This window comes from Arabidopsis lyrata (assembly GCF_000004255.2).
Source record: "Arabidopsis lyrata subsp. lyrata unplaced genomic scaffold ARALYscaffold_1, whole genome shotgun sequence".
In the NCBI taxonomy this organism is placed as follows: domain Eukaryota; kingdom Viridiplantae; phylum Streptophyta; class Magnoliopsida; order Brassicales; family Brassicaceae; genus Arabidopsis; species Arabidopsis lyrata.
This window is the reverse complement of record NW_003302555.1, coordinates 6,460,447-6,485,874: the sequence shown is the minus strand read 5'-3', so window position 1 is coordinate 6,485,874 and position 25,428 is coordinate 6,460,447. Positions and strand designations below refer to the sequence as shown.

The 25,428-nt window shown below is 40.8% G+C and overlaps 7 protein-coding genes across 11 annotated transcripts; 6 read left to right on the top strand and 1 right to left on the bottom strand.

Annotated features, from left to right (window-relative positions):
• The first annotated feature begins 1,307 nt into the window (after positions 1-1,307).
• On the top strand, positions 1,308-2,994 carry LOC9328924. Of its 4 annotated transcripts, none has more exons than XM_021011109.1 (6): positions 1,308-1,595; positions 1,691-1,814; positions 2,077-2,323; positions 2,420-2,510; positions 2,597-2,666; positions 2,745-2,994. In XM_021011109.1, exons 3-6 carry the CDS (start codon positions 2,215-2,217, stop codon positions 2,796-2,798), a joined length of 324 nt encoding a protein of 107 aa, XP_020866768.1. In that variant the 5' UTR covers positions 1,308-1,595; positions 1,691-1,814; positions 2,077-2,214; the 3' UTR covers positions 2,799-2,994. The 4 variants fall into 4 exon arrangements, with proteins under 4 accessions (XP_020866768.1, XP_020866767.1, XP_020866769.1 ...); XM_021011108.1 differs by having other exon boundaries at positions 1,342-1,595; positions 1,722-1,814; positions 2,082-2,323; XM_021011110.1 differs by having other exon boundaries at positions 1,403-1,595; positions 1,722-1,814.
• A 583-nt stretch (positions 2,995-3,577) lies between these two features.
• On the top strand, positions 3,578-5,477 carry LOC9326161 (methyl-CpG-binding domain-containing protein 10). The gene is made up of 2 exons (XM_002892815.2): positions 3,578-3,845; positions 4,268-5,477. The coding sequence occupies exons 1-2, from the start codon at positions 3,783-3,785 to the stop codon at positions 5,276-5,278; spliced, it is 1,074 nt and encodes a 357-aa protein (XP_002892861.1). The 5' UTR covers positions 3,578-3,782; the 3' UTR covers positions 5,279-5,477.
• Positions 5,478-5,558: 81 nt separating this feature from the next.
• LOC9328923 (SNF1-related protein kinase regulatory subunit gamma-like PV42a) lies at positions 5,559-6,891 on the bottom strand. The gene is made up of 2 exons (XM_002890052.2): positions 6,035-6,891; positions 5,559-5,960 (listed from the first exon to the last, which is right to left on the bottom strand). Exons 1-2 carry the CDS (start codon positions 6,800-6,802, stop codon positions 5,670-5,672), a joined length of 1,059 nt encoding a protein of 352 aa, XP_002890098.1. The 5' UTR covers positions 6,803-6,891; the 3' UTR covers positions 5,559-5,669.
• A 22-nt stretch (positions 6,892-6,913) lies between these two features.
• LOC9328922 lies at positions 6,914-9,019 on the top strand. Its single transcript, XM_002892814.2, has 4 exons — positions 6,914-7,180; positions 7,579-7,715; positions 7,852-8,380; positions 8,539-9,019. Exons 1-4 carry the CDS (start codon positions 7,155-7,157, stop codon positions 8,714-8,716), a joined length of 870 nt encoding a protein of 289 aa, XP_002892860.2. The 5' UTR covers positions 6,914-7,154; the 3' UTR covers positions 8,717-9,019.
• Positions 9,020-9,149: 130 nt separating this feature from the next.
• LOC9328921 (signal recognition particle 54 kDa protein 1) lies at positions 9,150-12,067 on the top strand. The gene is given in 10 exon segments (XM_021011105.1): positions 9,150-9,357; positions 9,480-9,510; positions 9,513-9,572; positions 9,677-9,830; positions 10,514-10,664; positions 10,747-10,895; positions 11,008-11,108; positions 11,214-11,368; positions 11,444-11,552; positions 11,636-12,067. Coding segments are annotated over 10 exon segments (1,347 nt in total). The 5' UTR covers positions 9,150-9,207; the 3' UTR covers positions 11,923-12,067.
• Positions 12,068-13,548: 1,481 nt separating this feature from the next.
• Positions 13,549-16,016, top strand: LOC110225101 (zinc finger BED domain-containing protein DAYSLEEPER-like). The gene is made up of 2 exons (XM_021013896.1): positions 13,549-13,605; positions 13,730-16,016. The coding sequence occupies exon 2, from the start codon at positions 13,734-13,736 to the stop codon at positions 16,014-16,016; it is 2,283 nt and encodes a 760-aa protein (XP_020869555.1). The 5' UTR covers positions 13,549-13,605; positions 13,730-13,733.
• Positions 16,017-16,827: 811 nt separating this feature from the next.
• Positions 16,828-25,041, top strand: LOC9326160 (protein TSS). Of its 2 annotated transcripts, XM_021010723.1 has the most exons (22): positions 16,828-16,935; positions 17,045-17,285; positions 17,380-17,452; positions 17,686-17,925; positions 18,015-18,211; positions 18,340-18,381; positions 18,473-18,994; positions 19,360-19,514; positions 19,823-20,315; positions 20,443-20,505; positions 20,593-20,694; positions 20,861-21,178; positions 21,254-21,346; positions 21,495-21,596; positions 21,693-21,797; positions 21,951-22,084; positions 22,263-22,446; positions 22,523-22,654; positions 22,788-22,900; positions 22,981-23,062; positions 23,362-23,935; positions 24,006-24,730. In XM_021010723.1, exons 2-22 carry the CDS (start codon positions 17,052-17,054, stop codon positions 24,050-24,052), a joined length of 4,005 nt encoding a protein of 1,334 aa, XP_020866382.1. In that variant the 5' UTR covers positions 16,828-16,935; positions 17,045-17,051; the 3' UTR covers positions 24,053-24,730. The 2 variants fall into 2 exon arrangements, with proteins under 2 accessions (XP_020866382.1, XP_020866381.1); XM_021010722.1 differs by having other exon boundaries at positions 23,362-25,041.
• The last annotated feature ends 387 nt before the right edge of the window (positions 25,042-25,428 follow it).

Sequence of the window (25,428 nt, the reverse complement as noted above, 5' to 3'; positions counted from 1 at the left end):
GCGATCGACCACTGCTAAAAAGGCTAACAAACGAAAAAAGCGCATTGATAAGAGCTTTATGTGAGTATGAGTGGTCACAGAGAGCATATAAATTCAAGACCTACGAGGGAAATCTTCCTGACATCATCATCTCTGTCTTTTTCTTCACTGTCTTCCTCTGTTTCATGGGATGATGCCGTAGAGCTAAGTACAAAAGAGTCCAAAGCATCATCTTCTGAGGATAATAGTCACCAAAATGGGGAGCTTTCAAATGCTTCTTCTTCTAAAGGCTCTGACATATCGGGTGTGACTCATGTCAGGATGCAGCCTCCTTCTTCTTCTGAAATATCGGGTTTGACTCATGTCAGGATGCAACCAGCTCCATCTCCGCCTTCGAGGTTACGACCAGTTCACTTGATGAATAAAGGTATAGCGAATTACGATCCCGGGAGAATCCCTGCATCTGTGTTTGGCAAGAATGGAGATGTGACTTGGAGCGAGATTTCGAATGAGTCTTTGTTTAGTCTGAAAATTGATGGGTATAGAAAGTCAAACGCTCAAGCACCTCGTCAAAGCAATTTAAAACCTGAAGAAGTTTTGATGTCAGGTGAGTTCTTGAAATATTCCCCGTCTCTGGTAGTCAAGCCTGAGGATGCAAAAGAGAAGAGATCTGAAGTGAAAGAGATAAAGAATGAAGAAACAAGAGTTCAGAGTCACATTCATCAAGAGAAGTACCCGTCATTTCCAGATGTCCCATTGAGTAGTATCCCCACCAACTTCTATTGCTTATATGCGCCACCGATAAAAGGTCAATCTTATTCCCGTCCTGTCGGTGAGAAAAAGAGTAAGAAGAGAAAGAGAAGAAAGAACAAGACGAAGAATAAAAAGGAGAAGAAGAAGAAGAAGGAGTGTTGCACTTGCATGTGGTCTTGGTTGTGCTCAGTATTTTCAAAGTGAGTGTGTGACGACTTTGCGTTGCTACAAATGGAGAAAGTGTGTCTGCTGCTGCAAAGGGCCAAAAACAATGTTTTTGTAATCATGATAGTTATGTGTTGACATCTAAACAACTATCTTTATTGCATCCTTAATGCTTAATGTACTCTTACACTAATGGTTAACAAAATTTCATCTATGGTCTTATGTTGATTCCTGCAGTCTATTTTTTGTTCATTATAGAAAATGATAATGTATTATTACAAGCTGTATGGGAAATATGGAGAGTGGGGTCGATTATAGGCATGGAAGATGCACAATTATTTTAATTATAAGCTCATACCAAACACACTATATACATACATATTCGTCAATTATTAAGTTTCTTCGAATTATTACAAGTTCATTGATTTGGTTGATCTTGTATAATTACAAGAGTACCCTCAGTGCCAAGAGATCCGTATAACGGCTGACTGATGAATAATAATAATAACTTCTCTGGGTCTTAGAAAAAAGGCAAATCATTTCAAAGCGAAAGGCAAAGGGAAAACGTAAAGAGGGCAGAGCCCTTCTTCTTCTTCTCCGAGAAGGAGCTTGCAGCCTCTGTCTTTTCAAGGATTCTTTTCGATGCCCAGTTGATAAAGGAAGCGACTTTATTTTAACCAACGAGATTTTATCATCAGGTAAGCAAAGCTATTTGATTCCTAGATTCTTTTGTATTTTATTAAACATGTTTTGTTCGATGTTGATTGGTTTCTTCTTTGGCTTTTCTCTATAGGGTTGGTTAATTGGTTTGTTAATTTGACAAGGATCACTGATCACCCTCTTGAGAACATCTCGAGCTTTCCCAGATCTATCGGAGCTCCTGGGTTTATAAATCGCTGACTTCACAAATCGATGGGGTGCGTTTCTTCTTTCGATTTCTGTTTTTGACTTTATGCACAATGTTTTCGTATATGATCGATTTAGATTTGAGATTCTGTTTGATGCGTTTTGTTCCTGCGTTATTTGCTACTTGGGGTTCATGTTTATGATAGATAAACCCTAATTTTATTGCTTGGGAGGAATTATGGTTGTTTTGATAGATCTCTGAAAGATTGATATGGAAACTAGGGAAATAAGGATGTGTTTGGGCAATGATCACAAGTTATGGTTTTGTAACAGAGCAGTGGCTGCGTGGGTTGCTACAGAGAACACAGATCAACTGCCACCACTCTGAAGGATCCACCCTCCAATTCCATTGCTCGACCGTGTAAGAAGCCAAGTGTCTCCGAAGATTTCTGGTCAACAAGCACTGTTGATATGGACAACATCACCTTCCCTTCACAGGGGAGCTTATCATCTAACCAGACTTTTGATTCTCAGTCTGGTGCTAGAAACTCTAATGCTCCTCCTGAGTTTGTAAATCAAGGTACTTTCTTTTCGGATTGTGGATTTCATGGTAGGGGAACGTTATCATCTAGTGTTTTGTGATGGTTTTATATGAAGTAGGTTTGTGTGTTTGTAGGTCTTCTTCTTTGGAATCAGACACGGGAGCGATGGGTGGGCAAGGAAAAACCCAACAACCCGGCGGATCGCAATCATGGAACCAAGTTAAAGTGAGTGGCTCTGTTAGACACTAATGGTTCATGAAAGCTAAGGGATAAGTCTGACAATGTTACATTTTATATGTCATCATTTGCAGTTGGAACACAGCAACGTATGATAGCTTGCTTGGGAGCAACAAGTTATTTCCCCAACCCATTCCTCTCACCGTAAGTAATCAAACTCTTCTGACTGCAGGAAATTAGGAAAAAACCCAGTCATATTAACCATGTTGCTGATGAAAACAGGAAATGGTGGATTTTCTAGTGGACATATGGGAACAAGAAGGTCTATATGACTGATGAAACAAGACTTGGAAGATACACATACACACTGGTTCGGGCATTTCCGATTTTTTTCTTTTCGGTTTTGTTTTCGTTTCTTAAAGCCCTTGTTGTTGTTACCACTTACCATCTTTCATTTGGAGTTGATCGAGAATACTGGGAAATGTGGCTCATACGTTTTCACCGTAAATGAGAAATATCCCTTATTATACCATCTTTCAGTTCAAAAGATTAAGACCGATATCTCGGTTTGACCAATCCGTATCTTAATCTGGGACATGTTCTTGTGTCTTTTTTTTTTTCTTTGTTAAGGACATGTTCTTGTGTCTCCTGTCCCACTTACATTGATCCTACCTTCCAGGTGATCTGTCCAGTGTTTACTTTTCACATTATACGTAATATATACAATTTTTAATAAAATGATTAGAGGACATTCCATAAATTAATGCTTCACTAATTAGGGATTAGACTCGTGCCTAGAAGGAGAATCTGAACCTAAAGGTATCAAAGCAGAAAAATGTTCCGAATAGTAATTGGGCCGTTAGTTTGGGCTTTTAGCACGGAGAGTGGGAATAAACAGAAAAAGCATATTCGCCGGCGGTCACGTACCGGACCTCAACCCCACTCTCCATTCTACTTTACTAAGCGGGAAACAGATGCTGATGCTTCCTTATCCATCGATGAAACGTCGGCCACACTGGCACGTGTCGATCTCAAAGAGGTCTGTCACTAAACTATCAAGTCGTCCGAGTGCAGATTTATCATCCACGCTCTCGTGGATTACGTGGAGGCAGAAATATCAATTTTTGTTTGAAATAAAAAAAAGAATAAAAAAATTAAGACAGAACAGAAGAGACACGCAAACATATCCATTAGTCACAACGGTTTCTTGCAGCTTCTATTACCAGAAAGGAAAGAAAGCCGAAATTTGTTTCAGGATAAGTAGTTTGAGTAGAGATTGTGTCTGGGTGGTACTGTGTCAGGTGAAGAGAGAAGAAGAAGATGGAAAATACAGACGAACTTGTCTCCATTGAGCTACCAGCTCCTGCTTCATGGAAGAAACTGGTATCTTCTTCCTTCCTCTTTTATTTTCTTTTCCACTGTTTATTGGAATTTCTGCTGTACTTTTCCTTAAATTGATGTTGTCTGTGTAAGAGATTGTTTGTCTGTTCTGCTTTATGTTGAAGTTAGTTTCTTTTGTTTCTTATGGTTTAGGGTTTATGTTCGATTTGGGGGATTTCAAGAAATGTTTTGTTTCTAGTCGAATTTGGGACTCTCTATGTTCAATTCATGTGAAATTATCTAATTAGATGAGAATTTAACGGTCAGGGCTTTCTTAGGGGGTCAAATTAGGGTTTCGGATTAAATTCTCTTTAAACCCTAGATTTGGTTGATGAAATTTGGGGGTTTCTTATAGATTGTGTCTTGTGTTGTTGCTAGTTCATGTGTCTTTGGTTTTTGATTAGTAGAAGCTTGTTTGGTTTCAGTTTTATCCGAAAAGAGCAGGTACTCCGAGAAAGACAGAGATTGTATTCGTGGCTCCAACGGGTGAAGAGATCAGCTCACGGAAGCAGTTGGAGCAGTACCTCAAGGCCCATCCTGGCAATCCTCTCATCTCTGAGTTTGAGTGGACAACTGGGGAAACTCCAAGGAGGTCTTCAAGGATTAGCCAAAAGGTGAAGGCCACAACGCCTACTCCTGACAAAGAACCCCTCCTGAAGAAGAGACGATCTTCTCTTACTAAGAAGGACAATAAGGAGGCTGCTGAGAAAAATGAAGAGGCTGCTGTGAAGGAGAACATGGATGTTGACAAGGATGGACAGACGGAAAACGCAGAGAAGGAGAAGGAGGGAGTGACAGAAATTGCAGAGGCAGAGAAGGAGAACAAAGAGGGTGTGAAGGGGGAGAAGGAGGATGAAAAGGCTGAGGCTGAGAACAAAGAGGCAGAAGTTGTGACTGACAAGAAAGAGTCCATGGAAGTGGATACCTCTGAGTTGGAGAAGAAGACTGAGAGTGGAGGAGGAGCTGAAGAACCTTCCAAAGTTGAAGGCCTCAAGGACACTGAACTGAAAGAGCCACAGGAAGTTGTTGCTGAGGGTGATGGAGAGAAGAAGCCTGCTGAGGAAAAGACTGAGAACAAGGGCAGCGTGACAACAGAGGCTAACGGAGAAGAGAATGTGACCCCGGGTGAACCTAATCTTGATGCAGATGCTGAAGCAAATAAGGGAAAAGAACCCAAAGAATCTGATGAGAAGAAGAGTGAAGCTGAGGTAAATAAAGAAAATGACGCTCAAGAATCTGATGAGAAGAAGACAGAAGCTGCAGCAAATAAGGAGAACGAAACCGAAGAATCTGATGTTACGAAGACAGAAGCTGCAGCAGCAACAGCAGTAGCAGAGGAAAAGAGTAACGACTTGAAGGGAGAAGACACAAGCAGAAGCTTGGAGGCGAATCAAGTTCAACAGCAGCAGGGCGCTGCAGCTTCCGTGAGCTGTTAAAACCTATATCGTTCTGTACACAGCACAGAACGTGAAGAGTTTGTTGTGATTTCAGGTGTAGCATTAACATTATGAGTGCTTGTTGTATGTGTTGGTAGAACTAATGTCCTTCTATGTAGTTCAGTTCATTATCATTTGACGTTGTACCTTTGTACTTTGTTGTATCATTAATGTTAGGCATTTAGACTGTTCTTTGTCTCATACTTAGATGAATGACGAGTGATGCCAAGTGAATGATACCTAACACCGAAGTCCCAAAGTAGAAGATTACCTGGTAGGATTGAAGAGGTAGAAACGAAGTGAGCTCATTGATTACAAGAGCAGATCTTACAAAAGGAGAAGATTACATATAGTAAAGACTAGAGAGGTAAAAACGCAGTGAGCTAATTGATTACGAAAGAGCAGCTCTTAGGGAGCGTATGATATCAGTGAGGGAGACGACTCCTTGAAGTAGACCTTGTTGGTCCATCACCCACACTCTGTGCACACCTCTGGTCACCACTTTCTCAATCGCTTCCTCCATAGTCGACTCCACACCGCAACTCACCACCTCCCTCTCCTTCCCCGAAGCTTTCTCAGTGAACTCCAAAGCTGTGAGTGGCAGCCACGTCTGCAACTCCGGTAGACGACATCCTTTTAAATCCGTTGCTGAAAACGTACCTATCACTTTCCTATACCTCCCCTGCAATCTCAAAACACAAAAAAATGAAGTAGATATTATACATAATGAAAGTATATATCTTCAATGAAGTCTACATTGATTAGCTGTAGATGATCCTCTTGTGCTATATCAGGTGCGTGAACGATGGGGACAGCGTTGAGAAGAGCACCCTTCATAACGTTGATGGCATTGGAAACAGTTGTTCTCTCGGTGATGGCGTAAACGGAATCGTTAACAGCTCGAAGATGGGAGATGGAGCGTGAGAGGACAGTCTTGAGGTCATCAAAGTGATGGTCTTTGAGGAACCGCAAGAGATCCATCTGAGTAAGCATCTTGTAAGCAGAGGCTGACTCAATCAACTCAACTCCTGCACTGGTGTTATTGCTCTCTATGCTGCTCTCTACTGGCACTAAAGCTCGATGGATCCCTTTGCTAAACACTTCCATGCACTCTAACAAGCTGGTATTAGGATTCAATGTCCAAAGACTGAGTCCTTCAAGGCAATGACCGATGATGGATGACACCTGTGAACCCATCTTGCGATCAAGATGAGAGAGATTGGAATCTTCACCGGCGATATGAGCAAGTATGTCAAGCATAGTGAGAATCCCGATGTAGTGTTTTCTTACAACTCCAGTTTGTTTGTCTGACTCCATGATCATGGAACCGCCGGCGCCAATCCAGTGTCCTGGAGGTGCAGCCACTGGGAGGGCTGAGATGGAGTTAGCCACCAATGTGTTCATTGCGTGAGAGAGTGTTGCTGTGTACGGAACCTCCACGAGCCGTCGGTTTCTGGCCGTTAGATCTTTGGCCGTGGCATTGATCAGACGGCTGTGATCTTCTTTGCTCTTCTCTTCTTGCATAGTGTTAGTGTTGTCGTGGCTTGAACGTGTTGCTTCGGGAACCTTTTTAAGTGTCGATCTTGGCTCGACATTTGATGTGAATGGATTAGGACGGCGTGTGATGAATGATGATGATCCAGAAGCACGTGGCAATCGATACTTCATACTTGCTTGTGACATGGAACACGTGGCATTTCATCGTTTACTTGGGCCTCTTAGCAAACGGCCCAGTAGAATGTTTAATGACCAAAATAGCCCTTCGTCTCTTTTTGTTTACTTAAATTCAACATCTCCCTCTCCCTCGCGTCCGCGAATGAAACGTCTTGAGAATCCAAGAACGTGGGAAAGAAATCAGCGCTGAAGAAACACGAAGATGACGAGAATGGAATTGGCGCGCCTGTGAGTATCTTTCTATTTTTATCTTTCTTCTGTCTTTCGTTTTCTTCGCTGCGTTACTGTGCCTCAATGAGCGTGATCGTTCGAGATTTGGTCGATTTCTGTTTGGAGATTCGGTGTTTCTATGGTTCGATACTTTGATCGCTTGGATTTAGGGTTTTCTTTCTTTTATTTCCCATTTATTGTAAGGATTAATCCTTCCTCAGTTACGGTTGATTAGTAGTTCGGTTTCTTTCGGAGATTGCGAATGTGAATTGATGCAAAAATTGCCTTTTTTTGATGAATTTCAAAATGGATATTGATGCATTTGAGGACATTTTCAATGAGATTACAAGAGTTGGTGCTTGTGAAAATCAGCTTATTTGCTTATGGTTAATTGGGTTTGTCTTCCTGCAACATAGTGAAGAGAATGGATTTGAAGAACCCAACAATGGGGAAGAACTTTCATGGGATGATCTGGAGAGAGAAGCTGCTAGTAATATATCGTCTAAAAGATCTCAGGCTGGGAGATCTCACCAGCAAGACTCTTTTAGAAAAGGTATCTGAGCAAAGGGTTTCTTTCTGAAAATATTTTGTAAATGGTGAAACTTGTGCTAAAGTCATGGCAATGGTATCTGTTTTGTCATCATGCTGATGTTAGTGATGTTACAAGCATAAAATATTTGATTGATCAGGTGATGAAATTTCTGGAGACTTGTATGAACTCTGGAGGCAAGAACAGAACAGCATTGCCGCAAGACTAGACAAAGAGCTTAAATCCAGGTGGGAACTAGATGAACTGATTGAGGAACAGCTGAGCAGATACCAGTCCCATTACTACAAGTCCATGGTTTCAACGTCCTTAAAAGATGTCTCAAACCTCGTCCTGCCTACGTGGTTACCGCCTCATGAGCTGGCTGCCGTGGCCTGGCTTGGAGACTGGCGTCCCACCTCCATTCTTGACCTTGTCCGCATTCTGGCGGCTCAAAACCCCTCCTTCTCTCTGTCTGAGTCGAGTGAACGTGTGCTCTCTCAGCTTCTCCGTGAGATACGCATCGAGGAGGCCGTGATCGATGAGGAGTATGCAGAAATTCAGGCCACCTGTGTCCTGCACCTTCCTTTTTCCCCGCTCTGCAATACTCGGTCGCATGAAGAAGCTCTGCGTTCTGTGCAGGAGCTCTTTGGGAACATCCATAGAGTCATCTCAAAGGCACAACGACTCAGGTTTGCTTTCTTCTCCATCATAAATAAAAGAGATTTGTTGAGGATGAACGGAAACAAATAGCTGACACCAGATATAGTGATTAATGATGTCTTAGTTTTGTTGAGTTAAGTGAAAGCTTTGATCAGCATATATGAGAGAATGTTGAGATGATTGGCAGGTATAAAGTGTTGGAGCTGGTGATGAAGAAGCTGCTGAATCAAACGGATACAGCCGAGTTTGTGGTCGCATTTGCAGGGATTCAAGACGCCATCCACCAGTTTGGAGAGCAGAAGAAGCTAAGAAAGTATTACCCAGCGGTTCCTTCACCTCTGAAGGGATCAGGATCATCTAGTTGAGAGCTATGTTGGAGCAAAGCAAGTCCTAGTTCCAGAGTAAAGCTGTGATGTGGGATCTGCCTACTTGGAACTTGTGCCTTTTCATCAACTGATATATGTCATTTACTTTAGGGTGTACATGTTTAGCTGTCACCGACCATTATGTTCTTTGGAGGCATTGGTCATAACAATGATAAAACCAATTCTTGTGTCTTTATCAGCCTCTTCTTAACAGGCAAATTTGGGTCATCAGTTGTATATGTATTTCCAAAAACAGTCCCATGACTTTACTTGAATGGCCAATTGTTTGCAGCATGTGACCCATTTGGCCTGTTTTGCATCTTTAGGCCCATTTAGTTTCATATGTCTCTGACTTCGAAACCGTCGTTTTAGGATTAAAGCCTCATCTTCTCCCGCCTGACACGTCAATCTCCCACAAAAGATGCTTGATCAAAAATTGAGCCCTAATTCCTTGATCACAGCAGCGAAATTATTGTGAACATTGTTCATCGATGAATGATTGCTTAAACGAGATTACTCGCGCTTTGCTCCAGTCCGATGTTTCTTTTCCCCTTGTGAAAGAGATGCAGACCAATATTAAGAAGATCGTTAACCTCGACGATCTAGCAGCTGGCCATAACAAACGGCTGATCATTGAGCAGGTTTAGTTTTGCCGCAAGTCTATTTCCTGATTAATTTCCAAAACTCGGTGAAAAAGCGGGTTTAACTTAATTCTGTATTTTCTTTAGTTCTTGTCATATAATTAATCATGATTCTCTTTCAGGCTATCTTCAATGAACTCTGTAGGATGAAAGACCTGTCTTTGCTCCCAAAAAGGCCAAACCTAGTAGTGTAGTTATGTTCGTCGGGTTACAAGGTCGGGTCTCTGTAAGATGCTATACTGTTTTTTACCCGTGGTTGATTCTGGTGTGTAGATAGCGTACATGAGTGTTAAATTATTATTTTTTTTACTATGTTTAGGTGCTGGAAAAACCACAACATGTACCAAGTATGCTTACTATCATCAGAAGAAAGGGTACAAAACAGCTCTAGTGTGTGCGGATACTTTCAGGGCCGGTGTTTTCGATCAGCTCAAACAGAATGCCACCAAGGCTAAGATCCCCTTTTATGGAAGGTACTCAAATCAATCCCTTTTGCGTGTTATGAGCTCTGATTTTTGTCTATCCCCTTTGTATGAAGATTTATATCTTATTATTCAGCTTTCTTCTTGCTTTCTCGTAAGACCTTTGGTGTTTGCATTTCCAAAGGATATTAGCTCACTTACAAAAGTATCTGTTTAAAAATGATGGTATTTGTGATGGTAGAGGTCAATGTACAAAGTTTATGAAATTGTTTGGTTTAGATTCGAGGTTTATTTTAGGTCAGTAGCTGCAAAAATCTGCACTCAAAAGGACTATGGTTACTTACTATGTTTCTTTATCAATCATCTAGTAGGTTTCATCATATTTATCCAGTTCTTTCTGTGCCACTTACCTTTTGAGTTTCTTTAAACCCTTTTTTCTTGCGTTGTCTTTTGTTTGCACCTTGGGAAATTCTATCAAAGGATCTCACATCTTTGTCAAAGAGCTCAACAGTTTAAATAAATGGATCTTTTGAGGTCTTGTGTTATCTTCTGTTTCTATTTGCAATTACTGCGAATACGCTATTTGTAGTTTTGGATTGACTTCAATGACGGTAACAGAGGGAAATGAAAAAATAAATAAGATATTCTGGATTAAAACTATTCTCTAGAACGTAGTGTTGTAGCATAATGTGCTAATGCTGAGAGAAAAAATGCTAATTTGTGATTCTTTGCAGCTACACGGAATCCGATCCTGTGAAAATTGCTGCTGAGGGAGTTGATAGGTTCAAGAAAGAAAAATGTGATCTTATTATTGTTGACACCAGTGGTCGCCATAAACAAGAAGCTTCTCTCTGTGAAGAAATTCTTCAAGTTGCTGAAGCAACGGTATGCTGTGTTGTCTTGAAGTCTTTTCTTTGTTCCTGGTTGGTGTTGCAGGCTCTGATCATGGTGTCTTCTCACTGTACAGGAACCAGATCTTGTTATATTTGTTATGGATAGCAGTATTGGTCAAGCTGCATTTGATCAAGCTCAAGCATTTAAGCAAACTGTATCTGTTGGAGCTGTTATTATTACTAAGATGGACGGCCATGCCAAGGGGGGTGGTGCTCTTAGCGCGTAAGTATCTTGTAGCTACTGAGTCTTCATGTGTACTCAAAATGGTCAATATGAAAATCTTGCTGGCTTTTCTAGTTGAACAAGTAAATCTGAGCCATTTTCATCTTGTTAGTGTAGCAGCTACAAAAAGTCCTGTGATATTCATTGGAACAGGAGAGCATATGGATGAGTTTGAAGTGTTTGACGTCAAACCATTTGTCAGCCGTCTCTTAGGTAACTTTCATGGAATTTATTGAAGATTAGCAGCATTGTGAGGAGTAATCAGAGGCTCCCAATGGGTTATTGACTCAGAATCTTGATAATGTCTATGTACAACAGGAAAGGGTGATTGGTCTGGACTCGTGGATAAACTACAAGAGGTGGTACCTAAAGATCTACAGCATGAACTTGTAGAAAATCTCTCTCAGGGTAACTTTACGTTGAGAACTATGTACGACCAGTTCCAGTGTTCTCTGCAGATTCCTCTTAATCAGGTCAGAATCTCTTGTTCAATAGTAGCCTGTACCATGTGCTGATGATTAAACAAAACAATTGTGTTGGTTGTGTAGCTTTAATCGATGCTGCCTGGAATTAGTGCTGAATTGATGCCGAAAGGACATGGTGACGAAAGCCGAGCGAAGAGATACATGACAATGATGGATTCTATGACAAATAAAGGTGAGAACAATTTGTTATATGGAGAAAGTTTCTCAGTATAATTCATAGTAGTTTTGAGCAAAATGTGATGGGTGGTTGTGCAGAACTGGACAGCTCAAACACAAAGGTGTTTAACGAGTCAAGGATAATGCGGATAGCGAGAGGGTCAGGGAGGTTAGTAAGAGAAGTGATGGAGCTGTTGGAAGAGTACAAGAGGATAGCAAAGACTATGAAAGGGATCAAGATCCCAAAGAATGGAGACATGAGCAACAAGGTCATACCGCCTCAGATGCTAAAACAGATGGGCGGCATGAGCGGTCTGCAGAGTCTGATGAAGCAGATGGGTTCGGCTAAGGACATGATGGGAATGTTTAGTGGCGGAGACAAGTAGTTTCTATCTTTCTTGCACACAGTGCACGGAGGTCACTGGTGAAAATTTGTTTACATATACCTTATAAGAAACTCGATTTATATATATGTAACTAGGAAGAAGATAACATGTGTGTTTAACACATTCTAGTGACTTAAAAAACTAATATGTTTGATGGTAAAGTGTCTTAAAAAATAATTTTAATTTATTGTTGGTAATTCAAAAACATGCAATCAATTAGGTCTTTTGTCAATAATATCACAAGCCAAGCTAAACATTATAATATTCAAATTATGTACCAATAATAATTTTTCATTTATGGTGTTTTCTAGAATAATAACAACATATAGATGATATATTGGAATTTAATAATAAATGTTAATGGGATAAGATGTAATCATTTACGAGTAATTTAGACATTGTTCTTTTTTTTTTTTGTCACAAGAGAATGTTATTGAACAAACCAAAGGTTGGTTACAAGGCCTAAAAACCCACGCTGATTCTACAGAATTAAAAAAGTTAAGCCCAACAAGGGTCTACCAAAATTACATCGAAAGCAAAAGGAGTTTAGACTTTTGGACTCTATCGAAATCACGAGTCATCTTGAGATTACAACTGCAACACGTGTTGATGAGTCATCAGAAGGGTACCGACATCAATCTCCGTCGCCGACGAGCACCGAATCCGGTGAGGAAAGCATCGCCGAAACATCGCACGAAGAATCCTTGTTTACCACCGAATTTGATCTGAACGGAGCTCAATATAAAAAGACGACAAAAGGGTATCATAATATGCTTCGGAATATTCTTCAATCCTTTGGACAAGATGTAATAATCACTTGAACTATTTCCTGCAAATCAAGGTTTCTAAAGACACAAGTCGGAGATATTAATCTTAAGCAAACGTCACCTAAAGACTAATTACCAACTCAGATCCATAGTATTATTATAAAAAAAACAAAAAGGAACCTAAAGCAATCGGTATACAACCGATCGACGGCGAGGAAGGATAAAAGCCAGCCAAAACCGCTTATGGAAGCCGGATTTGCCGGACAAAAACCGGCTATCTCCCCTAACGAAGCTGGAGGATACCGGGCAAAAGCCCAAATCACTTGGGACGGCTAAACGTCGGATAAACATCCGATCGGCAACAGCAAGAAGTGTTTCTCTCTCTAAAGGATACGGGAGAGAGAAGAGAGAAAACTTCTATTAGATGTTGTGATTGGTCTTTTTTCAGATATTGTTCTTTTACTTGAGAATAATAATAAACAAATAATATATTTTTTTGGTACTAATATACTGCGTTAAAAAAATTTGTATTTCCAAAACTTTGATTGTGTTGTGTCTATTAGGAAATTTAGAGGAGTTAATAAATGTAAAAAAAAGAGAGAGAGAAATAAAGGGACCAGATTAAAGGGTGGGATGGTAGATCAACGGCGGAGAGAGGGAGAGAGGCTCATCGTCCTGATTATATATATAAGTGAGAGAACAGAAAAGGGCCGACGGAAAAAAAGCTCAAAACCCTAAAACTGAAAGTCCAATTCGATTTGCTCTTTAGCGTTTCGGAGAATCAGAGCCCATTACACGCGTTTCAGAGTCTTCCTCTGTGTGCGCGTAAGTACCCACTTTCTCTCTTCTTCGTTCCGATTTTGCGATTTCGTGTTTTTTCTCTGGACAAGTTTTTGGCGTTGTGTCGCGTTGTGTCGTATGTTTTATCAGAATTGTTTGTTTCCGGGTCTAATGTGTCTCTTCTTCGTTCGTCTGTTGAATTGTGTCAAAAGCAAACAACTTTATGGATAACTGATTCGATGTTACCTTGTCTGTTACAGGACTATGGACACTAATCCTTCAGAGCTAGTTGATGTCGACGTTGTTGCTCTTGAGATGGATTCTGATACACAACAACCCACCAAGCGTAGGAAGAAGAAGAGGTCTGAGGTGTGGAATCACTTCACCACGGAAACTGTTAGTCCTGACACTAAAAAAGCTCGTTGCATGCACTGCAACAAATCCTTTGCCTACATGACTGCCAATAAGTGTTCAGGAACTAGCCACCTTAAGCGTCACATTGACTTTGGTATTTGTGCAAAGAACGGAGAGATCAATAAGCTCTCGCAAATCAAGGAGGAAACCACCTCGTCCCCTCCCAAGAAAAGTCAGATTTCTTCTCCAGAGACCAAGGATGTGAAACCCACTGCCTGCCTTCCCAAGAAGCGTCAGATACCTTCTCCTAATGTCCCTCTAGATCAAGATCGCTGTAACCTTGAGATGGCTAAGATGATCATCATGCATGATTACCCTCTTCATATGGTCGAGCATCCTGGTTTTGTTGGTTTCCTGCAGGCTCTTCGTCCCCAGTTCACTGTGGCAAGCTTCGACACCATTCATTGTGATTGTGTCGCTATGTTTTTGTCCCAAAAGCAGAAAACTTTGGACTTTATTGCAGAGATTCCTGGGGGAGTTAATCTTACAGTAGATTTGTGGTCTTCAAAGCAATCAGTGGGTTATGCTTTTGTGGCAGGACATTTTGTTGATAAAGACTGGAATTTGACTCACCGGCTTCTAAATGTTGCTGTTGTGGCTTCTCCTGATTCTGATTTTGCGTTAAACCAACCTGTAACAGCTTGCTTATCCGACTGGCACTTGGAGGGGAAGATTTCGAGCATCGCTGTCAGCCAATCATTAGTAAATAAAACTTCCATTGATAATCTCAGAGGTTTCTTGTCTTTCAGGAACCAGCATGTGTTGAACGGTCAGTTGTTGATGGGGAAATGCTATGCTCGCCTCCTAAGCAGTATGGCACAAGATGCACTCACAGCTGAGCAGCTTCAAGAGCCCATAAAGAAAGTCCGAGATAGCATCAAGTATGTTCAAACCAGCGAGGCTTGCGGAGACAGATTTGATGAACTGAAGAGACGGTTTCCAACCCCTTTGCCTTACAAAGATCTTCTCATTGATAACCAAACGAGATGGGACACAAGTTACAACATGTTGTTGGCTGCCTGTGAACACAGACAAGTGTTTTCTTGTTTGGAAACCTGCCATCCTGAGTACAAAATATCAATATCTCCTGAAGAATGGATAAAGATTGAGAGTCTTTGCTCATGCTTGAAGGTTATTTTTGAAGCGGGTAAGGCCTTGACTGGGCCAAACCAGTTGACAACAAACGATTTGTACCATGAGATGACAAAGCTTCAGCTAGAGCTGAGCCCCACTGCCATGGGTGAAGACCCGGATGTCAGAAACCTAGCAAAATCATTGAGGGAAAAATTCGACCAGTACTGGAGAGGATGCTTCTTGGTTTTGGCAGTTGCAGTGGTCATGGATCCCCGGTTCAAAATGCACCTCATTAAGTTCACCTTCAATAACTCGTATGGTGAAGATGCAGAAAGATGGACTAAGTCTGTCGATGATGCAGTCCATGATCTGTACCTTAACTACAGTGAACAGAACCTGTTGGATGCTTATGTGGATCATGGCTTTTCGGAAATAGAGGTGGCTCAGGAATCTCACTTCCATCAAGACATAGCTGAATATGCCAATACAGGGAATGGACAATCAGGTGATGAGACAAGTCCACAAGTAGAGGAAACCACGGAGTCACATCAACAGGAGAGACAGCTTAAGGCAGAGAAGCAGAATGTGGTAGGGCTTTGGGAGGGAGTGAGTGAAGAGAGTCAGCTAACAGAAGAGGACCAGCAACATGGTGATGATTCTCAAGCACATGCAATGGCAGAGGAAGACCATCCGTCATTTCCGGTTGACGTGCTTCTCGAGGAAGGTTCTACCCTCATCACAATAGGAGAGTCATTGTCAGACTTCGAGATGTACATGTCAGATATGAAAACGGAGCTGGATCAATACCTGGAAGAAAATTTGATTCCGAGGTCAGAAGACTTTAACGTTCTGAGCTGGTGGAGGGTCAACAGCACCAACTACCCAACCCTCTCAAAGATGGCTGCGGATCTTCTCTCGGTCCCCTTCAGCACCGTCTCTCCTGATTCAGTGTTCGACACAGAGGTGAAGCAGATGGACAATTACAGGACCTCTCTTCCTGGTGAAACCTTGGAGGCCCTCTTGTGCACCAAGGACTGGTTAAAAAATGGAACTTTATGAAAAAGTGAAAAGGTTTCAATTCTTTCTTCTTCTTCTGGTTTTTTTTAGCTTAGTGTAATCAGCATTAATCAGTATTGAAATTAGTTACTAAGAAGGCTTCTTTGTATCTCCTAACCTCTCATTTCTTTTTGTCCCACTCATACTTGGTACTCTCTACAAAGGGAATAATTGAGAGGGGGATTAAAGTGTAAAGTGAAGAAGTCCGGGGATCTAATTGTAATATCAATGTTCTACACTCATTAAGATGTGGATTGGATGGATTCTGAATCAATAATAGGTGGCCAGGTGGGTGGAATATTTGTGGTGTTGACATCATTTTACAATCGATCAATTTTAAAAATTTGGTGTACTGCTTTTAAAGGTTTAACGTTGTAAGTATCGTAAGCAGGAGAAAGAGAGTGTATAACTCGTGCTCATTATGTGTATAGAGACATTAAGTAGGTGTGGTTTGTTAAAAGAGACAATTGACTTTGAGTGGGTGACCACTAAAAAACACACTGCAGTCCAGAGTCCAGTGAGCAGAGGATTCGAACCGTTGATTATTAAAAGAAGCGAAACCAAACAAAACGGAGTCGGACAAAGAGGTCAGTGTCCCCACCACTCATAGTTGCCACGTGGGTGAATCTGAACCATCACCTGGTCTCGGTCGAATTGCATGGGACTGTGATTGATTTGGGGCCTTGTTATTAAAACTTTAATGTGAACATCAAAATCACATGTAACGTTCTAATAAGAGATAGAGATAGAAAGAGATTTGGCGTTAGCGACAAGGAGAGGCCAGGATTGGTTATAAATCTCAAAACCAAAGCCTTAACCCCATCCAAAACCCTTATCTGTCTTTTTTTTTTTTTCTTTTATATATCCTCTCCTCACCTTTCTTTCTCAAGGCTCTTTCCTGATAGCTCTGGTCTGCTCCAAGGTACCTACCTACCTACCTCTGTCTGATTATTCGGATTTGGTTTAATGGAGCTTGTGTTCACTTTTTATTTGATCTCTAATTATATATGTGTGTGTGTGTTTGGATGAAGGGGATCAATGGCACCGAGGTCAAGCAAAGGGAAATCAAACAACAGAGGGAAAGGAGGAGATAAGAAGAAGAGAGAAGACAAACTGTTGGCGCCGAGTCTTGTTGAGATCACAGTCACCACTCCGTACGAAACTCAAGTGATACTCAAAGGAGTTTCTACTGACAAAATCATTGATGTGAGAAGGCTTTTGGCATCTCACGTTGAGACTTGCCATTTCACCAACTATTCTCTCTCCCATAAGGTATTTTTTTTTTTTTTGTTTTGTCAATCATCATCAGTTTTCTTCACCAAAGAAGAAGCTGTGACTGATAGATATTGGTTGGCCTAATGTGTAGGTGAAAGGGCATAAATTGAATGACAACATCCAAGTGCTTTCCCTCAAGCCTTGTTTCCTCCGCATGATTCCAGGTAATTAAAATTCTTCTTCAAGATTAGTGTAATCCAACACAACATTCGAATTAACAATAAACCAAAACAAAAACACAACATTCCCATTTCCATTTCTTTTGTGGCACAGAAAGTGTCAGTGATAGTGAGATATGTATATCACTACTAATCATTGTTTAATTGTTTAAAAGACCATTTACTTCACTTATTTATCGCTGCCCTTAGAGTTTGTGTTATTTACCGTTATGCCACAGAGGAGTATCTAGAGGAAAGTCAGGCGTTGACTCAGGTACGGAGAGTCATAGACATCGTAGCATGCACCACCAGGTTCTTCTCCGCTTCCCCCAAATCCCGCAACAAATCCATAGCCGCCGGCAATGCCACTCAGTCGCCGGAGCCGGACGGCCTCGACATGGTCGCCATCCACCCCACTCCCAAAATTTCTCAGTTCTACAAGTTTTTCTCCATTCCTCACCTCTCTCCTCCGATTCTTCGTAAGTTTAACACTCAACACTCACTAGTTCTCTATGGTTGATACCCATTTGCACAATTTGTTGATTTCTAATTTCTCCGTCATCCGCAGATTTGAAGAAAGTTGACGGTGAAGAAGCTGGAGAGAAGCGTAATGGTGACTATTTTGGACTCAAGGTTAAGATTTGCAATGGGAAGGTTATACATGTGATTGCTTCGGTGAAAGGGTTCTTCGCCGTTGGAAAGCAGCTCACACATTGCCACTCCATTGTTGATTTGCTTCAGAATGTCAGCAATGCTTTTGCCAAGGTTATCTCAATGTTTTGGTTTTCTGTCTCAAGCTAGATTCTTTCCTTATAAATGGCTTTGCACTTTACAAATTTAGCTACTTCTTCCACAAAGAAACTAACTTTATATTGTATTGGGAATTGATGCAGGCATATGAATCTCTAATGAAAGCTTTCACTGACCGGAATAAGGTGGTTGTCTATTTTTCTTTGGGAATGATTTTGTTTCGATAAGTCTGTTTAAGCTCAACAATTTTGAAGTTTGGCTTTATTCGCTTTTCAGTTTGGCAACCTCCCGTGTGGATTACGCTCAAATACATGGCTTGTACCTTCTCCTGTTTCTGAGTCTGCTTCTCCTTTACCAGTAGAGGATGAACATTGGGGCGGGAATGGTGGAGGTCAGGGGAGAAATGGTGAATATGATCATCGACCTTGGGCGGCACAGTTTTCTGTATTAGCTACGCTTCCTTGCAAGACTGAGGAGGAGAGAGTTATTCGAGATAAGAAAGCGTTTTTGCTTCATAGCCAGTTTATCGATACCTCGGTGCAAAGAGCTGTTAGAGCCATTTGCAACTTGATGGATACTAATCAACACACAAGTGGGACTACTGACTTACCTGCTGGCTTGATCCTTCTTGAGGATCATGTTGGGGATTTGTCTATTATTGTAAAACGCGATATAGCCACCCTTGACCCAAAGCCTGAAGCTACCTTTCAAAATGAAGCATTTGTTCTATCATCCCAGGAACTTGCCGAAAAGAATTTGCTAAAAGGGATAACAGCTGATGAGAGTGTGATTGTTCACGTAAGTATTTTCACATCCTTTTCTCAGCTATCTACATGAAAATGTTATACGTCTTGAACTAGCTATACTTTTAGCTCCGTTACCATAAATAAATAAAGGCAGGGCCTAAAGTGAAAATCTGGTTTCTTTGCTCTTACATTCACCACCAAGAGATTGTTTGTGTCAATCAGCAATTTGCTATGTGTAAGGAATAACTTTTTCTGCACTATAAGGTTCCCGTTAACATCACTTATGACATCAAGTAGCAGTTTTCTTAGATGACTGAAATAGAGTGTAGCTGTGATCATCCACAGTGCATTTACTTACTAGTCATGCATGTATGTTTTCTTCTAAAGATTATAACCAGTGAAGAAAAAAATGTCCAGGATACTCCGGCTTTAGGCACAGTTATCGTAAGACACTGTGGATATACTGCGGTGGTAAATGTCAAGGGTAAAACTCAGAAGGCAATATCTGATTTCCGTGATATTTTGATCGATGACCTGCCGGATGGAGGAGCTAATGCTCTTAACCTTAACAGGTTTGTGCCCCTAAGATTTTTAATAATATACGTATTTTGCACATCGTACATGTTCATATTAAAAATTCTATTTTGTTGTGGGCCTCTCTTGCATTCACTACTTTTTGAGTATTAATTCTTAAATGAATTTAGCAAAGGTTATTCCTGACTTTATCTATAACATGGCGGTGTTGTATAAAATTAGAAATAGAGTGACTGTTAACAAAAGTAACAAAGTTTCTCACAGTTTGTTCTCATCCCTTGAGAAAAGACACACATGTCAGCATCTAACTGGTTGTTTTCCACCTTGCGTGTTAAATTTATTGCAGCTTAAGGGTTCAGCTTCGCAGGTCCCATAGTGTTAGAATATCTGGAGAGAACCAGCCCACACTGCTTGATTCGGATGATTTAGAGTCTTATAGATGTATTGTAGAGGATTTAGTAAAAGTTAACTTAACAAAGTTAGAAGAAAAAAGGGTATCTTCTGTAAGACCCATCAGATGGGAGCTCGGTTCTTGCTGGGTTCAGCATCTACAAAAGAAAGAAACAGACGTCTGTGGAAAGCCTGCAACTAATGATGAGACTGAACTTTCAATTAAAGGCTTGGGAAAACAATATAAAGTTCTAAAGAGCAAAAGTAAGAAATCAGAATCTATAAGTACCGTGAAGGAAAAGGAAAAAGATATCAGACTACGCGAGTTAAATGGGGAGGCTGATCTTGGGCAGAAAAGCATTGATGGACACTTTACTGAACTGAAGGAGCTGCTTTCTGAAGAAGCTTTCTCTCGTCTACAAGAAACTGGAACTGGTCTCCATTTAAAGGTTAGCTTTTCTTCTAATTTGCACTATTAATTAGGAGAGATAAGTTCCCGGTTTTGTTTATGTATGATTTCTTTTCTATTCTCTGATGGACACACTGGTGCTTACTCGGATATTTTTCGTGATACAGTCAAAAGAAGAGCTTACCAAGATGGCATATGGTTACTATGATGAAATTGCTTTGCCAAGGCTGGTATGTGTTTATTTAGACAAACGGATATAACTTTCTGAAAATATCTATAACCATACTTATCAAGTAATCATTGTAATGGTTTATTAGGTAGCAGATTTCGGGTCACTGGAGCTTTCTCCAGTTGATGGTCGCACAATGACTGACTTCATGCATATAAGAGGACTCCAAATGCGTTCTCTAGGACATGTGGTAAGAATGCTTTACCTTGTTAATAGTGCCTTACCCTGTTGCCAAGTTATTTTGATTTTGAAAGAATAAAGCTAATTTGTTGATCTAAAGGGATTTTGTTGAGTCAGAAGTATTTTATGGTAAATAGTTAATGAGTATTTCGGTCCACTGTACCTCTATGAATCAGGCTAAAATTGCTGAGAAACTTCCTCATATACGGTCCCTCTGTATTCATGAGATGATTACAAGAGCTTTCAAGCATCTTTTTAGGGCGGTTATTGCATCTGTCAATAATATGGCTGAGATACCTGTGGCAGTAGCTGCTTCATTAAATTTCATGTTTGGCCACCGTGAATTGGAAGGGTCTGATAGGATCCCCAGTGAAGAGTATTGTCTCAGATTACAGTGGCTACAGAAATTTCTCTCCAGAAAATTTGGTTGGATACAGAAAGATGAGTTCAATCATTTGAAAAAGTTTTCTATCCTCCGAGGACTCTGCCAGAAGGTAAAGTAGCTCTGTGTTAATGTACTGCTGCTTGTATCATAATTAGAGTTCTCTATTGATTTCATGCTTTTACAGGTTGGGTTAGAACTAGTTGCAAGAGATTATGACTTCGATTCTACAAATCCCTTCACGAGCTCTGACATTTTTGGCTTGGTACCTGTGTGCAAGGTTGGTCTCTCCATGATACAATATTAGTTTGACTAATAGCAATTCAGTCACAATCTTTTATTTATTTACCGCTGCCTGGATTTTGGTCCGTAGAAATATGGTTCAAATGCTAGACAATAATCTTTAAGATATATGTTCGTTTGAACAGCATGTGCTGTGTATTTCATCTGACGGAAGGACACTCTTGGAGTCATCAAAACTTGCCCTTGACAAAGGAAAACTTGATGATGCTGTGAACTATGGAACAAAGGTGTCTTTGACTCATTTCTTTTGATAGCGACGTGATTATCATTCTTTAACCAACTTAATTGTTATCCAAGAGATGTTGACTTCTTGCATTTCCTAGGCATTAGTCAAGATGATTGCTGTCTGTGGGCCTTATCACAGAAATACTGCTTGTGCGTACAGCCTTCTCGCAGTTGTACTATACCACACTGGCGATTTTAACCAGGTATCATCATCGCTTATCTTCTTCCCAAATGGAAACTTTGATTATTGGGTCAAGTAACAAATAGAGAGTTTGATGTTCTCCTTCTAGGCACTGTATATAAATAATTTGATGAGAGGCACCGTTATCTCTGATGTTTTATCCTCTCTTGATCAGGCAACAATATATCAGCAGAAGGCTCTAGATATAAATGAGAGAGAACTTGGTCTCGACCATCCCGACACTATGAAAAGCTATGGGGATCTTTCTGTATTTTACTATCGTCTTCAACACTTTGAGTTGGCACTAAAGTAAGTGATGCATGATGATCTCTTATAGTTATATGGTCATTAAAGATGGAACCCTACTTTGCTTTTCCATCACCTTTGTCTTGTTGCCTTGGAATGAGTTATGATCCAACCTTTCTTCTGATTGGCTCCTTTAAATTTATCTGCCACCCTAACCATTTTTGTTGTTATCTGTTTATAGATATGTGAACCGTGCGTTATTTCTCCTTCACTTCACTTGTGGGCTATCTCACCCAAATACTGCTGCCACATATATCAATGTGGCTATGATGGAAAAAGAAGTAGGGAATGATCACCTAGCTCTAAGATACCTGCATGAAGCTCTAAAGTGCAATAAAAGATTGCTAGGAGCTGACCATATTCAGGTTCCTCCCTTATCTTTCTTGCCTCAATTTTCGCCCTTTCTTAAACTAATTATGCTTTCGTGATTTACTTTGCCAGACTGCGGCAAGCTATCATGCAATAGCGGTGGCTCTATCTTCCATGGAAGCACATTCATTGAGTGTGCAACACGAACAAACTACACTTCAGATACTTACAGCAAAACTTGGATCAGATGACCTTCGTACACAGGTGATTGATTTGCTCCTAGTTCATTCGTATAAAAATCTCAGCCGGATATTAAATTCTTACTAGCAAAGTAACAAAGTGAATGTTTTGAACTCTGAGACATACATGTTTTGTTTTCTCCATTTGTCTCTCACAGGATGCTGCTGCATGGCTCGAATATTTTGAATCAAGAGCCATAGAGCAGCAGGAAGCAGCACGAAATGGAATCCCAAAGCATGATGCTTCCATCGCGAGCAAAGGCCACCTTAGGTACTAAAATGGAAACTCCTAGAACACATAAAGGATATGGTAATTATTTCATTGGCACCAAAGTCCGACCTTTCTTGCAGTGTATCAGATCTCCTGGACTATATAAGTTCTGATCCAGACACCAAAGGAAGTGTTGCTCACAGGAAACATCGGCGTGCCAGGGTAATTCCTAAACTTCTAAGATCCTTGTTTTCCTCAGGTCACTCAGTTTGGATTTTGTTGATCAAACAATAACCTGAATAAATACCTGTCAATTGTGTAGAACTCTGCTTGAAAAGGTTGAACTCAAACTATGCTGCTTGGTATTCTAGATGTATGTCTAAACTGGAATATTGATCTAAAGGCATTCCATGCGCTAAACTGAATAAAACATGTGAGATGTTGAAACGAAAAGAATGAGATGGATATATCACTCTAAGATTTCCTATCAAAGGTTCGTGACATTACTTCTGTTTCGACAGGCATTACAGGTCAATGATAGTGTTGCACCAGTTGATGATGACGCCCATAGAGTTGATTCTCAGATTGGCATTGTTGCATGGAACGACGTGGCAGAAGCGGATGCCATTAAGAGTAGGACCGAAGTAAATGATCCTAATGCAGTTGTTGATGAGATCAAAATGGAGACAGGTGATATTGTAGTACACAGGCTAAATGTAGACAGCCAAACTGTGGAAGAGTCAACTTTAGATGAGGGCTGGCAAGAGGCATACTCAAAGGGGAGATCCGGAAATGGTGCTGGAAGGAAATTCAGACAAAGGCAGCCTGATCTTATAAAAAAGAGAATGTCGCTTAATAAACATTTCAACAGGAGACAGGATGTTCAGCAACAGAATATATCTTCCTTGCAGAAAACAAGCAAAAGACCCTCCCTCTCTAAGTCATCATCCCAAAGGGCTATGAAGAATGCAGAGATAGATGTCAGTACAAATACAACTAAACCACAGCTAATGGCTTCTGGTTCTGCTGCTGTGACCAGTACTACTTTGGCTTCAAAGTCTCTCTCATACAAAGAGGTTGCTTTGGCACCACCAGGTACAGTTCTGAGGCCAATGTTAGAAAAATTAGAACTGAATTTGGAGAGAACTGAAACTCAGATATACAGGACTTCAAGTGCGTCAACTGGAGAAGAAAGCAAGTCTGACACTGTAATGTTGGATTTGCCAATCGAAGGCACAGAGCTTCCCTGTGAAAAACAAGAATCACAAGAAAGTGCTGAGTCAGTGGAAAATTTAACGTCAGAGTCTGAAGGGGATTTGGGGTCCTATTGTGGGCAAAAGGCTTCTGATATAAGCCAGACAAAGCTATCAGCCGCTGCAGAGCCTTACAACCCTGGAGGTTTCTTGTTTATTGATCTGCAAAGCTCAGCAGCAACAACAGGCAACTACCCGATTATGGTTGCAGACCCTATTTCCTGGGCTGGAGTTTCATGTGGGATTCACTCACCACCATATTATAGTGCTAATCACTCCAATGGAGTTGGGATGCCAAGAAGCATGAATCCAGATGCACCAGAGTTTGTTCCAATGAGATCCGTGCAGAATAGCTCACAACATGCAGGTGGAGATGCAAGTGTATCCGTCGACTCCAGCAGTTTCCTAAAGGCTGAGAAAGAAGCAGTTGCTTTGAAGAAGCGAGAGCTAGCCAGCTTCATAGTAAAGTCATCCCAGAAGGAGGTTCCGGCTGCTCTGAGGAAAACGAGCCCAAAAGCTGAGTCAGGAGATACCTCCGCAAAGCATAGTGCATTAACCGAGATAGTTTATAGTAGAGAAGAGGAGAGTGGAGCGAATGCAAATGAGACAAATGGAGGTGAAGGGTTTGTGATTGTGGCAAAGAAGAGGAGGAGGAAGAACAAGCTGCGGCTTACAAATGTTGGGGCTGGGCTGTACCATCAACCGTCGTCAGTTTGTGCATAATCTGATAAGTGGGTTTCATCAGCTTAACAAAATAAAGCTTCTTGTGAAGCAGAGAATATTCTCATCTCATTTGGTTTATTGGCTTTTTTCTTGGGATTAGGTAGTTGGTTGCTTCTACTCTTATGCTGCACTCTCGATGCAGCTTGACCCTGTTGGGTTGTAAATTTTTCGTCGCTATTTTTGTGAATCGTTTCTGAGTTCGTGGAATCGTTTGTTGCATCCACACTTGAGCTTTTTTAAAAGGTCTATTTACAGTCCAGAAATCTACAGCAAAGAGTTCTTAAAATGTGGTGGACAATCTGAATCTCTTACCAGTTTTTTCCAGAACCAATTGGGAAGGATCTGATACTGTCCATTTTGTGGTCGGTTCAAAATAAAAACTTGTCAGAAAGCGAAGACAGCTTAGTGGCGCTTAATCCTACATGCAGAGGTTTTGATTTGGCTCGATCTCCTAACCGGCTGTACTTCTCCATTGAAATTTGAGTGTCTCAGATGTTTAGCAGCATCGGAATTGTGAGATCAATAATCCAGTTTAGTTTTGACAAGGAAACTTTTTCTATAAAAAATCATCATCGAAGCAATCATTCTCATTGAGCGAAAAAAAAAGCTATG

Coding starts and splice junctions, on each gene's coding strand:
- LOC9328924 (XM_021011108.1), top strand. Junction 2,324..2,419: donor TCCTGAGTTTGTAAATCAAG/GTACTTTCTTTT, acceptor GTGTGTTTGTAG/GTCTTCTTCTTTGGAATCAG. Junction 2,511..2,596: donor AATCATGGAACCAAGTTAAA/GTGAGTGGCTCT, acceptor CATCATTTGCAG/TTGGAACACAGCAACGTATG.
- LOC9326161 (XM_002892815.2), top strand. CDS start 3,783: ATGGAAAATACAGACGAACTTGTCTCCATTGAGCTACCAGCTCCTGCT. Junction 3,846..4,267: donor CTGCTTCATGGAAGAAACTG/GTATCTTCTTCC, acceptor GTTTGGTTTCAG/TTTTATCCGAAAAGAGCAGG.
- LOC9328923 (XM_002890052.2), bottom strand. CDS start 6,802: ATGCAAGAAGAGAAGAGCAAAGAAGATCACAGCCGTCTGATCAATGCC. Junction 5,961..6,034: donor ATCATCTACAGCTAATCAAT/GTAGACTTCATT, acceptor TTGAGATTGCAG/GGGAGGTATAGGAAAGTGAT.
- LOC9328922 (XM_002892814.2), top strand. CDS start 7,155: ATGACGAGAATGGAATTGGCGCGCCT. Junction 7,181..7,578: donor AGAATGGAATTGGCGCGCCT/GTGAGTATCTTT, acceptor CCTGCAACATAG/TGAAGAGAATGGATTTGAAG. Junction 7,716..7,851: donor GCAAGACTCTTTTAGAAAAG/GTATCTGAGCAA, acceptor TTGATTGATCAG/GTGATGAAATTTCTGGAGAC.
- LOC110225101 (XM_021013896.1), top strand. CDS start 13,734: ATGGACACTAATCCTTCAGAGCTAGTTGATGTCGACGTTGTTGCTCTT.
- LOC9326160 (XM_021010722.1), top strand. CDS start 17,052: ATGGCACCGAGGTCAAGCAAAGGGAAATCAAACAACAGAGGGAAAGGA. Junction 18,382..18,472: donor CTTTCACTGACCGGAATAAG/GTGGTTGTCTAT, acceptor TTCGCTTTTCAG/TTTGGCAACCTCCCGTGTGG. Junction 21,597..21,692: donor CTGTGAACTATGGAACAAAG/GTGTCTTTGACT, acceptor TGCATTTCCTAG/GCATTAGTCAAGATGATTGC.